Raw genomic sequence first — 13,339 nt, 5'->3', positions numbered from 1 at the left:
GTCCAAATCGGGTGCCTGGGTGGCTCAGTCGTTAAGTGTCTGCCTTTCGCTCAGGTCATGATCCCAGGGTCCTGGGATCGAGCCACACATCGGGCTCCCTGCTCGGCAGGAAGCCTGCTTCTCCCTTTCCCACTCCCCCTGCTTGTGTTCCCTCTCTCGCTATCTCTCTCTCTGTTGAAAAATAAATAAAATCTTGAAAAAAAAAAAAGGATAAAGTCCAAATCATGATTTAAAACCTTTCTTATGCATTTGAAATGTAAGAATCAGCATGTCAACATATGCTGTTTTGGTGGTGATCTTTATTTATTATTTATTTATTCTTCTGCAGCTTTGAGATTGTTGTGTTGAGATGTAATTCACATACCATAAAATTCACTCATTTAAAATATACAATTCAGTGGCTTTTAGAATACTCCCCACAGTCTAATTTTAGAACATTTCCATTATCTCCAGAAGAAGCCCTGAAGCCATTAGCAATCACTCCCATGCCCCCTTCCCCCCAACCTCCAACAACCCTAACCTACTTTCTGTCTCTATAGATTTGCCTAGTCTGGACATTTCATATACATAGAATCACACAACAGATGGTTTTTTGTAACTGGCATCTTTCACCGCATATATTTTCAAGGCTCATCCATTTTGTAGCATATATTTGCATTTATTGCAAAATAATATTGCAACATGTGGATATACCACATTTTGTTTATCCATTCATCAATCGATAGGCATTTCGGTTGTTTCCATTTTTTGGCTGTTATGAGTAATACTGCTTTGAACATTTATGTTTTTGTGTAGACATATATTGCATTCTTGAGTATATGCTGAGAGATTGCTGGGTCATATGGAAACTCTTTGTTTAACGTTTTGAGGTACTAGCAAACTTTTTCAAAGTGGCTATACAATTTTAAATCCCTGCTAGCAGTGTATGAGGATTGGATTTCTCCACATTCTTGCCAATGCTTGTTATTGTTGTAGTTGCTTTTAAAATTAGTTTTACAGTGTTGTGGTTTTTACAACTTTCAATGTCTTGTGAAATTTTCTCAACTAATCCTGAGTTTTTGCAATGTTATCAAGTCTATAGGGAAGTTAAAGATGTTGGTATACCTGGATATGTCAAAAAACAGAATAGAAACGGTTGACTTGGACATTTCTGGATGTGAAGCCCTTGAGGACCTCTTACTGTCATCCAATATGTTGCAACAGTTGCCTGACTCTATAGGTGAGAATATTCTGTTATATCATGAATGTTTATATGAAATGTATCATTTTCTTTTTTGGCATAGTCCTAGTTTATCAGCAGATATAAGGAATATGCTGTTAATCTGACTGATATTAATAAATTACCAAGTTCCTTATTGGTAAAATACTATTTTTACATCTTGAATATCTTAAAATGAAATGGTAATACTAGTTATCAAATTCAAGAAGGCTCTCCTATTAAAATCTTACCAAAGTGATATTTTTTTAAATGAAGATCTTTTAAGTTGTAAAATGTTATTGTAAAAATTATATTTATTAGATTTAGAGTAATTGATAACCATGTATATCTCCTTTTATCACCATAGAATTAGCTTCTATCCACAGTGTTGCCATATTCTATTTTCAATACTATTATAACACTACTATAATCTAGAAATAACATAAAGATGTATAATAAATATAAAATCTCTTTGTGGTTCTATTATTAAAAACAAATACATTGTCTTTTATATGCTGTTAAGATTCATGACAGCAGAGAATTTGTCTTTTAGTATATGTCAAGCACCCAATCCATTTTTGTTATACATTTTTATATGCATAAAATAACTAAAGTCTCCTTCTAATTTAATAATGAGCAAACCTTTTTATATAGATATCTTACTATTATTTATGAGAGGACTCAGGAGGGTAATCAGCCAATTATTTAACTTTGGAGATTAGTTTTTAACATGCTTTGAATTTGATGTGTCATATATTCTGGAACTTATTAAAACCTCTGAAAACTAAGTTATAACCTAGGTACACTGATTGAAAGGAAGCTAGAAGATAAGCCAGTATTTCAAATCTTTCTTCAATATTTTATTGCTTCCATTTTCACCATTCTTTCAGGCTAATAGGCTAGGTTTAATTTCTTTCTAGATTGATAATTTTTTTTATGTAGCCACATACTTTATAACAATATTTTTCCAGCTCATTCTATTGTAAGACTTATCTAAGAGCTTTATGAACACTTACACATTTCCAGGCGCTTTCTCTGAAAATTCTGATTCAGTACGTTGAATCAGTACGTTTGTTCCTTACTGCCTCCTCAGGCCCTCTGATTTGTTTTATTAAACATAAACATGTATGTTATATGAAACATATGATCAGATAAGTCTAGAAAATACTGTTTTATTTTGTAGAAGGTGAGGAAGTATAATGGTTAAAAAGAGCATCCTTGGATTAAGATGACAGAGATGATCATCTGGTCAAGATAACCCTCAAGATACATGCCTTAAAATCCCACTCAATCACCACTCCATATCTCTTCAAAGACATAATGAAAATAGAAAAATGACTTATATTTGAAAAACATATTTTTGTTCCTTACTGCCTCCTCAGTACCAAGAACTGTGCCTAGTTTATAATAAGGACTCCTTAAATATTTAGCAAATAAAATAATTTAACCATGCTGAAAAAGACTGAACATCTACCTGAACCTGAGCTAGAATGGAAATATTGCAATGACCCCACGCCTGATGGGCTCCAGACCACAAACAGCAGCGGTAGCTGTAAGTTCCATTTCTGCAGTGGAAAAAAGAAAAAAAAAAGTACCTTAAGCATAACAGGAGAATCTACAGGAGATTGAGGCAGCAACTCCTTTTCTGCGAAGAGAGCCTGAAACAATCTACAACTAGTATGTGGAGCTAGCATTGGAGAGAACAAATATAGATGCACTGCTGAAAACTGTGCAAGTCACAGCTAGTTTGGACTGGATCTGCACTATCCACATGGGATGAGAGCTCCATGTTGCTAATAGGAGGTCTGGTTCTGAACTCCAGAAACCTGGGGTCATGGGTAGGTAACCATAAAACTGCCAGACAGGGATGGGTGAGCATAGATATGGAGAAAATATTCACCCTCACAAATGAGCATGCAAACAGAAATCTTACAGGAAAACTAATGTAACAACAACAAAAAACTCAAATAGGAAAATTTACCCAGGAAAAAACAAAGTCATCCAGCAATGTAAAAAATGATTTTTATGTATGTGTATCTCCTCAATTAGACAAAACTTACAATAACACTCATAAAAATAATAACTTGTAAAACAAAAACAAGAACTATGTCTAAGAATAGGTGGTTATAAAAAAAAAAGAAAATTAGAAATCCTGGAAATGAAAATGGCACATAGTGAAATAAAAGACAATATAATTATTTGTTTAAAATATCTTCCTTTAAGAAAGCAGATGGGGAAATTAGCCTTCTGGTCTGGGGAAGACAACATGGATGGGTGATAGAAAACATCAGATTCGGTACTTGGCCGGCATAAAGCTGACTGGGATAGAGAGGAGGGTACTATGTATTTAACACCTTCATTAAGAATCTGAAAGGCTTTCAAATTAGGAAAGTAACTTTGTTATAGTAGCTTACGCCGCCTCAGACTATATCTTTGGACCCTGTTGACCTTTCAGAGAAAATTACATTTATGCATCTGCAGAGTTGCCAGAGTCCCTGATTATACATGTGGAATGGCTGACTTTGCTCCAAATATTCCCCTCTTGGTCAAGAGAAGGATCTGGGACAGGAGACTAAGAGCTTTATTCTAAAGCCTTAAAAGAATTCATTGATTCTGATTGGATGGGAAATTGTATCTTATCTTCTTTATTGGGACATCATTGGACTACCAACATTTAAAAGAACAACCCTTTGGTTTTAGTCCCTAACATGCCTCAAGACTTTTCACCACTACTTTCAGACTTTGGTACTGTGATTCTCTTAAAGGCTACCTTTCGACCTGGCTTCATGGTGTTTGCACAGCGATCTGTGACCCAGCGCAAAACTTCTTATGCCCCACTCAAGTGACACTGAGACTGTCAACCTTCCTCTAGCTCCACTGGTAGGCAGGTGCAGTAGTTTGATAAGGGCTACCAAGTCATACAAAATTTAGCTGTAATGCATCACGCCCTGTTTTCTTTTCACAACTGATGAACAAGCTTTTTTATATTTCCAAGGTTGATATTTCTTACATACACACCAGAGAAGCTGAAGTGATTCAGTCACCCCTTAAACATAGGTGAATATGGCAGTGGGTAAGCAAACCTCAGAGATAAATGACCCCGGTGAGAACTGTCCTCTTTCCCAGGTGCTACTCTTTTCAGCAGGGTATCTTCGGGACACAAGCTGATGTATTAAAGCTCCGATATTTTGTAGATATTTTCTCACAGCAGTCTGACAGTGAGACCCTTTCTCGCCACTAGAGTAGAGATTCTGAGTGCTTCTCCAGAATATGTAACTGAGCATACTGAAATTTAAAGTGCAATAATCGCTTTTTATTTCAGATCTATTCTGATTTACTCTATGCCTTTAAGGAGTCCTCAGAATACTTGAGGTGCGTGGGCATGACCCACAGCAGTGCTTCTCAAAGCATATTCACAAAACTCTAGCTGTACAAGGTACGCTGCACACTCACACACATTCCGCAATAACTTTGCAGAGTCACGTTGCTACATTAATATATTACAAGGTCCTAGAAAAACTTCATTAATGAAATATGTTTAATGTTGTTTAATTTAGCATTTCCCAAACACATTTGACCATGGAACCCACTATATCCATGAGAACAAGTTTTCTGCAAAAAAAAAAAAAAAAAAAAAAATGTAGCCTACAGTATATATGCATATTTCCAATGTAAAACCAAAATTAACCATGCTTTGCCCTTGGACTTTGGCTATTTAAGCCATACTGATACTACATTGTGGCTGGATAAAGGAATCTGTTCTTCAATCACTCTGTGGTTATTACTCATTAAAACCCTGGGAATAATGCAGGCAGTAAGTGTATGGAAGGTGTAAATCTGACAGGGAAATATAAAAAGTTGAAACTATTCTTGGCCAGTTCTACTCGGTATATTAAAATTGCAAATTTTTGTGCTTTCTGCTGATCCAAGTCAAGGATTTATGGTAACAAAAAAGAGTATGAGGTCATATGTTGTAATTTTTCAAGTCCATAATTATAACCACTGCACCACAATACCTCAGTACCCATTCATTGATTATTAGGCTTACTTCAGATTTGGGTTTTTTTGTTGTTGTTGTTGTTTTTACCTTTTTAAAATTTTATTATGTTATGTTAATCATGTGCTTAGGAGTTAATTAAATATTAAATCATAGCTGGCTTAAAAATTTTCATCTGGTCCATTTGCGGTATACTAGATAAGGGAAATGTGGTAGTGTTGCTGTCAACTTAGCTTTCTATGGAGCCCTATGTTTTGTTTATTTGTCTGTGTTGATGTACCCGAACTCCCACTGATGCAAGTAAAGTTTTTACAACTGGACAGTCAAGACTAGACTACATACAAACATATTTGTAGGTTTATATAAGCAGAGTGTAGCCAATTGGCATGACAGTCGTCACAAGTGATTCTTTTTCTTTCATATTGTATTTCCTACCAGAGATCTGTTCTTATGTATTAAAAAACCTTCTTCTCTGTTTTAGGACTGTTGAAAAAACTAACTACTCTAAAAGTAGATGACAATCAACTTACAATGCTACCCAACACAATCGGAAAGTAAGTGCCAAAGTTTCATATCTGTCAACCCCTCTGAGCCAGAAACAAAAGGATATGTTGAATTTTTTTACTTCAAAACATTTTCTATCTTAATTTAGTTTTATATCTGAACATTGCATTGACACACTATATAATATCATGTGAAATAACTATGATTCTTTCATAAGCAAAGCAATTACCCGGATCATTAGTTATGTTATTGCCTATAATTTCCCAGATACTATTAATTTGATATTTTTGACTGCATAGCAGCTTGACATTCACTTGAATGTGTCTTATGAAATCAAACCAATTTGTATAAAGCTCTGTAGTTTGTAAATGTTACCATTACACTCTAAGTGATTTATACATTATTTTTAGTAATTGTTATTTATAGTAGCAGTACTATATAATAGTACTATAAATGTTATTTATAAAAACAAAATTATTTGCCTTTGAAAGTATGAAAAAGATTCATCAAAGATAAATGGGCCTATTCAGTTCAAGGTTGATTACTGGTTTACAGGGATAAATTTTAAGAACTTATCATAAAAGCTCATGTTCTTTTATATATATATAAGTGCCATTATCTTCCTTTGATTATTGTTTCAGAGAAAATAAAAAGGAAGTGTTAGAGGAATGAACTAAAGCAAAAGAAAACAAAAAACAAAAAAACTGGTGAAAAAACTAAGAAACAGAAAGAAGCCAATGGGAAGTGTATGGGAAATCTCTATACCTTCTCAATTTTGCTGTGAACCTAAGACAACTCTAAAAAAAATAGTCTTTAAGAAAAAGATGACTGACAAACTGGTTATTTAAACTTGGGTTTTGGGCAGACATTTTGTCGAAAATGAACAAAGTGAGCTTATCACTTCAAGGAAAACAACTAACAGTATTTGTTGCTGACAGTAAAATTTGAGCTCTCAAGCAAAGATTGGAATTTTGGAAAATTCCTATATGCCACTGTGACCTTGACAACTTCCCAATCCTTACAGTCTTTTCTGATAAGACTAGTGTGATATAAATTAATGTAATTTGTTGATAATACGTTATGAAATGTGTCAACATCTGGAAAATCTGTATAACTCAGTGAAGCAGTATATCCAAATAACCAATGCATGAATTACAAAATCAGACATGGGTATAAGACCCATTCAGAATGCAAAATAGACCAGTTGATTTTAATGTATTGGTATGAAGAATAAGAAAAGTTCATTGATACAATTTCAGACTCTACATTGCAGTTATCCCCTAAAAAAATGCCACTTGTTGTGTTTTGGTGTAGTATCAAAGAAAAATCACAATGATCCAAAAGGACTATTGAAATATTCCTCTCTTTTCCAACAACATATCTATGTGAGGCTGGATATATATAATTGTTGCTATATATATAATTGTTATATATAATTCAGTCAAAACAATACATCACAACAGATTGAATGCACAAGCAGATATGAGATCCAGTACCATCTATTAAGCCAAATATTGAAGAGATTTGCAAAAATAAAAACAATGTCACTTTCTTCACTAAATGTTTTTGTTTAGAAAAATATAGTTACTTTGAATAAAAATGTTATTTAACATGTTATAGGTTTACTATTATTATTTAACAGGTAGTAATTATTTTTAAAACTCCTATTTTAATCTATAATATAAAGGATACCAATAGATATGTAAACGCATATTATAACATATATACACAATATAAACACATGTTCTTTAGAGTTACTGATGATTTTTAAGAGTGTCAACAGTCCTAAGATCCACAAGTTTGAAGATATCTGTTCTATATCACATCATGTTTTTTTTAAAGATTTTATTTATTTATTTGAGAGAGAGAGAATGAGATAGAGAGAGCATGAGAGGGTCAGAGGGAGAAGCAGACTCCCTGCTGAGCAGGGAGCCCAATGCGGGACTCGATCCCGGGACTCCAGGATCATGACCTGAGCCGAAGGCAGTTGCTTAACCAACTGAGCCACCCAGGCACCCCTCACATCATGTTTTGTACAATAAAATTACAAGAACCATTGTCTAACTTATGTTCTCACTTCAAGATAGCACCTGCATACAAATGTTTTGAATTTGCATGTATGGCAAAAAATAAACTAAATATCTAAAATTTTATAATATACCATAATAAGCAATCTATATGGGGTAAAAATAACAATAACAATGATAGCTTTTTTTTTTCTTAGGGAATTCAGAATTGATAGATCAGAGGTTTAGTGCAAGGCCTAGATGTGAAATTTGATTATGATCTTATTTAATGGCACCCTAGGGCACATGCAGAAAGTGTTTTGTAAACAGGAGACTAGTCTGCATTTATTAGGAAACATGCTACCTAGAACTCTGGACACCAAAATCCTAGAAATGTTAAGACCAGCTGTAGTGATATTCTCATTCTGCACTTAGAATATTTCAATATGTTAGAATTTTCTTAGATCATTTTTAGTAATCCAACTATTAAAAACTGCTAGAAGACTTAATTTTTGAACATTTTTCACAGTTCAAATGGATTCCATGATTTTTGTGCGAAATGATTTGTAAAATTGATTATTTTTGTTCTCAGACCTTAATTTGTACCTAGAATTTCTAGCCACTCTACAAATTGAATGTACAATGAAAAATAATAATAAATAACTTTTTTTCCCCGCATTCTGCCAAATACCATGTTTGGTGCTTTACACACATTCCTATTGAGTTAAAGCCCCAATAAACAGTATTCTATGTGTATGATTATCTCCCTCTCCCTATCAACAGTTACAGAGACTGAGGCTGAGAGAAGTCAACAGATTTCAAGGCTAAGCTGTTAATTGACCTATGATGCCTCTTAATATATATATGATAGTTGAGTCACACATTTTGTAATATTGTAATTTAATGGGTCCCACTGCTCTAGAGGCAAAGGATCTTCCAGAGGAAGAGAAACTGCTACTAAACCTTCTCTTTCTTAGCTTCATATCCTTGGGCAAAAGCAATAAAAACTCAAAAATCTGAATGGAAATTTTTAAAAGTCATTCCCTTATAAAGTATGGTCAAACAAAAAGACTGTTGGACTGGGAATCAGGAAATTTAAGTAACTAAGCAAAGCTGGGTAAGTCCCTTCTTCTCATTGGGCCTCAAATTCCTGGGGGATAGTGCAAGGAGCACTGGCTTTGGAGTCGAACAACATGGGTGTGAACCATGGCTATGCCACCCACTGTGTGTAATCAAACCTCTCTGTTGGCTTAGTTTCCTCATTTATAGTATCTACCTACATTTAAAATTCTCTAGTTCTTTGATTCAGATGTTTAGCCTATATGATGTCAATACCCTAGATGGCAAATTCCAGTAGTCTACTTGCTAGACTGTCATAACAAGAAAATACATGAAGTTTATTCTAGGTACCCGAATGCTAAAAAATATTTTTCCCTCTGTTTCCTAATCATGGAAGGATACATAAGAAACTAGAAATGTACACGGCTTTAGGGAGGGGAATGTGGGGGCTGGTGAATAGAATAAACAGGGAGACTTGCTTTTATCATATACTCTCTGTAATTTATGAATTTTCTATTATGTAATGTTACACTAGTCAAAAGATTAAAGACAAAACACGGACACACATAGACACACAGACACAACCACACATGCACGTGCTCATGTGCACACACATACATACACACACACCTTTCCGTAGATAAAGCCCAAATTCCTTTACACAATATTTAAGTTTTTCCATTGTCTCATCTAAACCAGTGGTTCTCAGCATGCGGTTGTCTGATCAGCAGCATCAGCTTCAACTGGGAACTTGTTGGCAATGCACATTCTGAGACTACCCCGATCTACTGAATGAGGGAAAACCCCGAACGACTGAATGAGAAACTTTGGGCATTGGGCTGGCAATCTCTGTGTAAACAAGCCCTTGAGGGGATTCTGATGCATGCTAAAGTTTGAGAACAACTATCTAGATTCAGCTTTCAGCTCTCAGCTACCTTCTCAAACCCTAAACTATTGTGCCTGTATCAGAATTACCTGAAATGCTGCTTTAGAGAGGAAGTTTAAAATGAAGCTGCTTTAGAGAGGAAGTTTACCACAGTGGTTGGTTGCTTTGGCTCTGGAGCCAGACCTTCTGGGTTCAAACTCTGCTTGATTTGCTATTGGGTCACAGAGCCTTAGATTCCTCCTCATAAAATGGAAATCATAATAATAATACCTACCTCATAAGAATGTTGTGAAGATTAAATGTATTAATAAATAGAAAGTGCTACATATTCAATAAGTATTTTCAAAAAATAGTTTGATAAAGTAAAAAAAAATTATTGACTTAGTTAATTTGCATTTCTGGGATTTGGATTCAAGAAATATATTTACTGTTTTTACAACTTAATTCTCTCTTCTCTCTTCTGCCCACCCAGACCACTGCAGCTTCCTCCTCTAAATTAAAAGTCATAGTACACCTACAAACTAGACCAGCATTTTCTGAATTATATTTCTCAAAACAATTATCACCTGGGATTTTAATAAGTATGATGCAAAGATAAGTTTCATGGACAAATAAGTTTTGGGAACTTTGTATACAAGTTAGAGAACATTCTAACTTGTGATATTTTTTCCATTTCTCACATCAGTTTCTTTATTATCTTTTGTATCATCATTTAACTTGTCCATTGTTTTGCCTTGTCTTACCAACTAGAATATAGGCTCCTTAAGTCTGGGATCATGTCTTGAGTATGTTTAATCTCCTTCATTGTGTGTACCTGAGCAGTCTGGCAGAGGCGAATGTTTGCAAGCTTGGAACTAGACAGATTTCAATCCTGGCTTCTCCACTCCTTAATTAATGAACCGTGAACATGTCACTTCACATCTCAGAATTGCAGTTTTCTCATCTGAAAAATGGAAAAAATAATTCATCTCAGAGGTTGTTGTGAGACTTAGTGGTGGATAGCTTTCAATAAATTATAATAGTCATGAATAGTAATAATTAAAAAAACATTTATTTATTTAGTGTTGTTTATGTTCATTTGTGTGAGGATTAGTAATATAACATGAATAAACATCCAGTGTTTAAAAAGAAAAATGTTTTATATTGATTTTCAAATATAATAATATACTGTCTTAGTCTGCTCATAATTAAATATCACAGACTAGGCCTCTAAAACAACACAAATTTGTGTATCACATTTCTGGGGGCTGGGAGGTCCAAGATCAAGGTGGTGGCAAGTAGATTTCATTCTGAGGACTCCTCTTTTGGCTTACAAGCAGCTACCATCTTTCAATGAGCTCACATAATCTTTTCTTTGCGTATACAGAGAGAAAGAGACAGACTAGTTCTCTAGTGTCTCTTCTTATAAGGGCACTGATCCCATTATGAAGGCCCCATCCTCAATGACTTCATCTAACCCTAATTACCTCCCAAAGGCCCATATCCAAATACTATCACACTGGAGGTTAAGGCTTTAACATATGAATTGGGAGAGGGGACACAAACATTTAGTCCGTGACATACATATTTTAAACTTACAAAATATACTCTCAAGAAAAGCACTGTTTGAAATTGTTTCTGAGCTTTTTGGCAGAGTCCTCAAGAATAAGCCTTTAGAATCATATTATTTTGTTGTCAGGTCTAAGGACCTAGAGAGAGAAATTTAAACACAAAAGAAAAAGATTGTAATGTATTTCCCAAAGTGATAGAGTGATCCTTATAGAAAAAGTAAAGTTATTGAGAAAGGTACAGAGAAATGATCAAATGAAACTTCAGTGATTGTATAAGATTTCAGTTAAGGTACAAAACCAGCAATGATTTCCATTTAAAAGCCATTACATTAAAATGTAATGTCTTCTACTGCCTATTTTCTCCTTCACTTCCTGCCTCGATAATTTAGGACTGTGACCATTTTTGAGCTGTGGCCAAATTATAAATGCAGCATAAATTAAATTTTTCTACATTTTGGTTGGTTAAAAAAATCAGTATTGTATCTTGAAGCATTTAGAATCTTTTTTCAGTGTTCTTTTGCAATGAGCGAAGCTTTTTTCTACTCATAGGTTGTAGAAATGTTCACTTAAAAAAAAATACTTCTGAATAGAATTTTACATTTGGTTGGTGCTTTTCTCCTATAATAAAAAAAATATATAGGTATTCTTTTCAGTCAACCTAATTAACTTCCTAAAGAATCCAAAGGAAGGGAAAGATCAGTGATTACTTTGGAAAAATGGGAAAATTGGGTTAAATGAAAAGTATATTGTCTTGACAATGATGGTAACTCTGTTCAAAATCAGTCAACATAGATGTTTCACGGGTAAAAGCTCTAATTGATTGACTATTCCCAACAAATGCTGTTTCCACCAATATTTGACTGAATTCACCTTAGACTGTAGGATTTAGTACAAAAACTGGGTGAGTTTCATTGAGTAAACATTACAGAAAAGAATTAGTTTCAATTTTGTTAATTTCTTGCATTGTTTAGAAGCAGCACAAGTGACTTACCTAATATTAATGACAAAATTAAGGATAGAGTCTAAAACTTGATTCTTTGCCTACATTAAATGAAATTGATTTTACAATCTCTGAAAATAAGGATAATAGCAAAAGTTGCTTAGCATTCATTATGGGCCCATTCTAAGTGTTTTACCCATATTTAGCCCTTGTAACACATGGTTAACTACTGTTATCACCCTCTTGTGCCCAGTGATGAAACTAAGGTACAGAGTATTTAAGTAACTTGACAAGGATATTGCTGCTAGTAATTGTTCCATTCCAGACTCCAATCCCAGCTGGCTGGCTCCAGTTTGGTCTCTTAACTCCGGGGATATCCTGATGCTTTCAGGCAGTAGCTATTTAAGCAACTTGTCTTTTCCAAACAAGTTTTATATATCTCTCTTTAGTTATTACACACATACCTCATTTTATTGTATTCCACAAATGCTGAGTTCTTTTTACAAATTGAAGGTTTGTGGTAACCTTGCATTGAGCAACATTATCAGTGCCATTTTTCCAACAGCATTTGCTCACTTCATGTCTCTATGTCTCATTTTGGTAATTCTCACAATAATTCAAACTTTTTCATCATTATTATATTTGTTATGGTGATCTGTGATCAGTGATCTTTGACGTTACTACTGTAATTGTTTAGGGGCACCATGAACTGCACCTATGTAAGACAGCAAATTTATCTGTAAATGTCATTTTTGTTCAAACCGGTCTACCAACCAGCTGTTCCCCCTTTTCCTCCCTCTCCTCGACCTTCCTTATTTGCCAAGACACAACAATATTGAAATTAGGCCAAATATTAACCCTACAGCAGTCTCTAAGTGTTCACGTGAAAGAAAGAATTGCACATCTCACACTTTAAATCAAAAGCTAGAAATGTTTTAGCTTAGTGAGGAAGACAAGTCAAAATCCAAGATAGGCCAAAAACAAGGCCTCTTGTGCTGAACAGCCAAGTTGTGAATGCAAATGAAAAGTTCTTCGAGGAAATTACAACTGCTACTCTAGTGAACACATGAATGATAGGAACACAAAACGGTCTTATAGCCAATATGGAAGAAGTTTTCATGGTCTGGTTAGATCAAACCAGCCCCAATATTCTCTTCCCTAACAATGCCTAATCCAGAGCAAAAATCTCTTCAATTCTT

At 34.5% G+C, this 13,339-nt stretch overlaps 1 protein-coding gene across 3 annotated transcripts in view; it reads left to right on the top strand.

Moving 5' to 3' along the window:
* Positions 1-13,339, top strand: part of LRRC7 (leucine rich repeat containing 7) — a 317,511-nt gene that overhangs the window by 185,694 nt on the left and 118,478 nt on the right. For 2 of the 3 annotated variants that reach the window (XM_088022969.1, XM_028102462.2), the window contains exons 8-9: positions 1,075-1,219; positions 5,677-5,749. In XM_088022969.1, coding sequence (XP_087879095.1) covers positions 1,075-1,219; positions 5,677-5,749 — 218 coding nt within the window. The remainder of the gene's footprint in view (positions 1-1,074; positions 1,220-5,676; positions 5,750-13,339) is intronic. The other variant, XM_088022968.1, reaches the window with a different exon arrangement.

The sequence above is a fragment of the Eumetopias jubatus genome, unplaced genomic scaffold, assembly GCF_037043125.1.
Source record: "Eumetopias jubatus isolate StellerSeaLion01/CBP00866 unplaced genomic scaffold, mEumJub1_p1.0 scaffold_4, whole genome shotgun sequence".
NCBI classification, from domain to species: Eukaryota; Metazoa; Chordata; class Mammalia; order Carnivora; family Otariidae; genus Eumetopias; species Eumetopias jubatus.
Note: the sequence above shows the minus strand (reverse complement) of the source record. Positions and strands in the feature narration are given on the sequence as shown.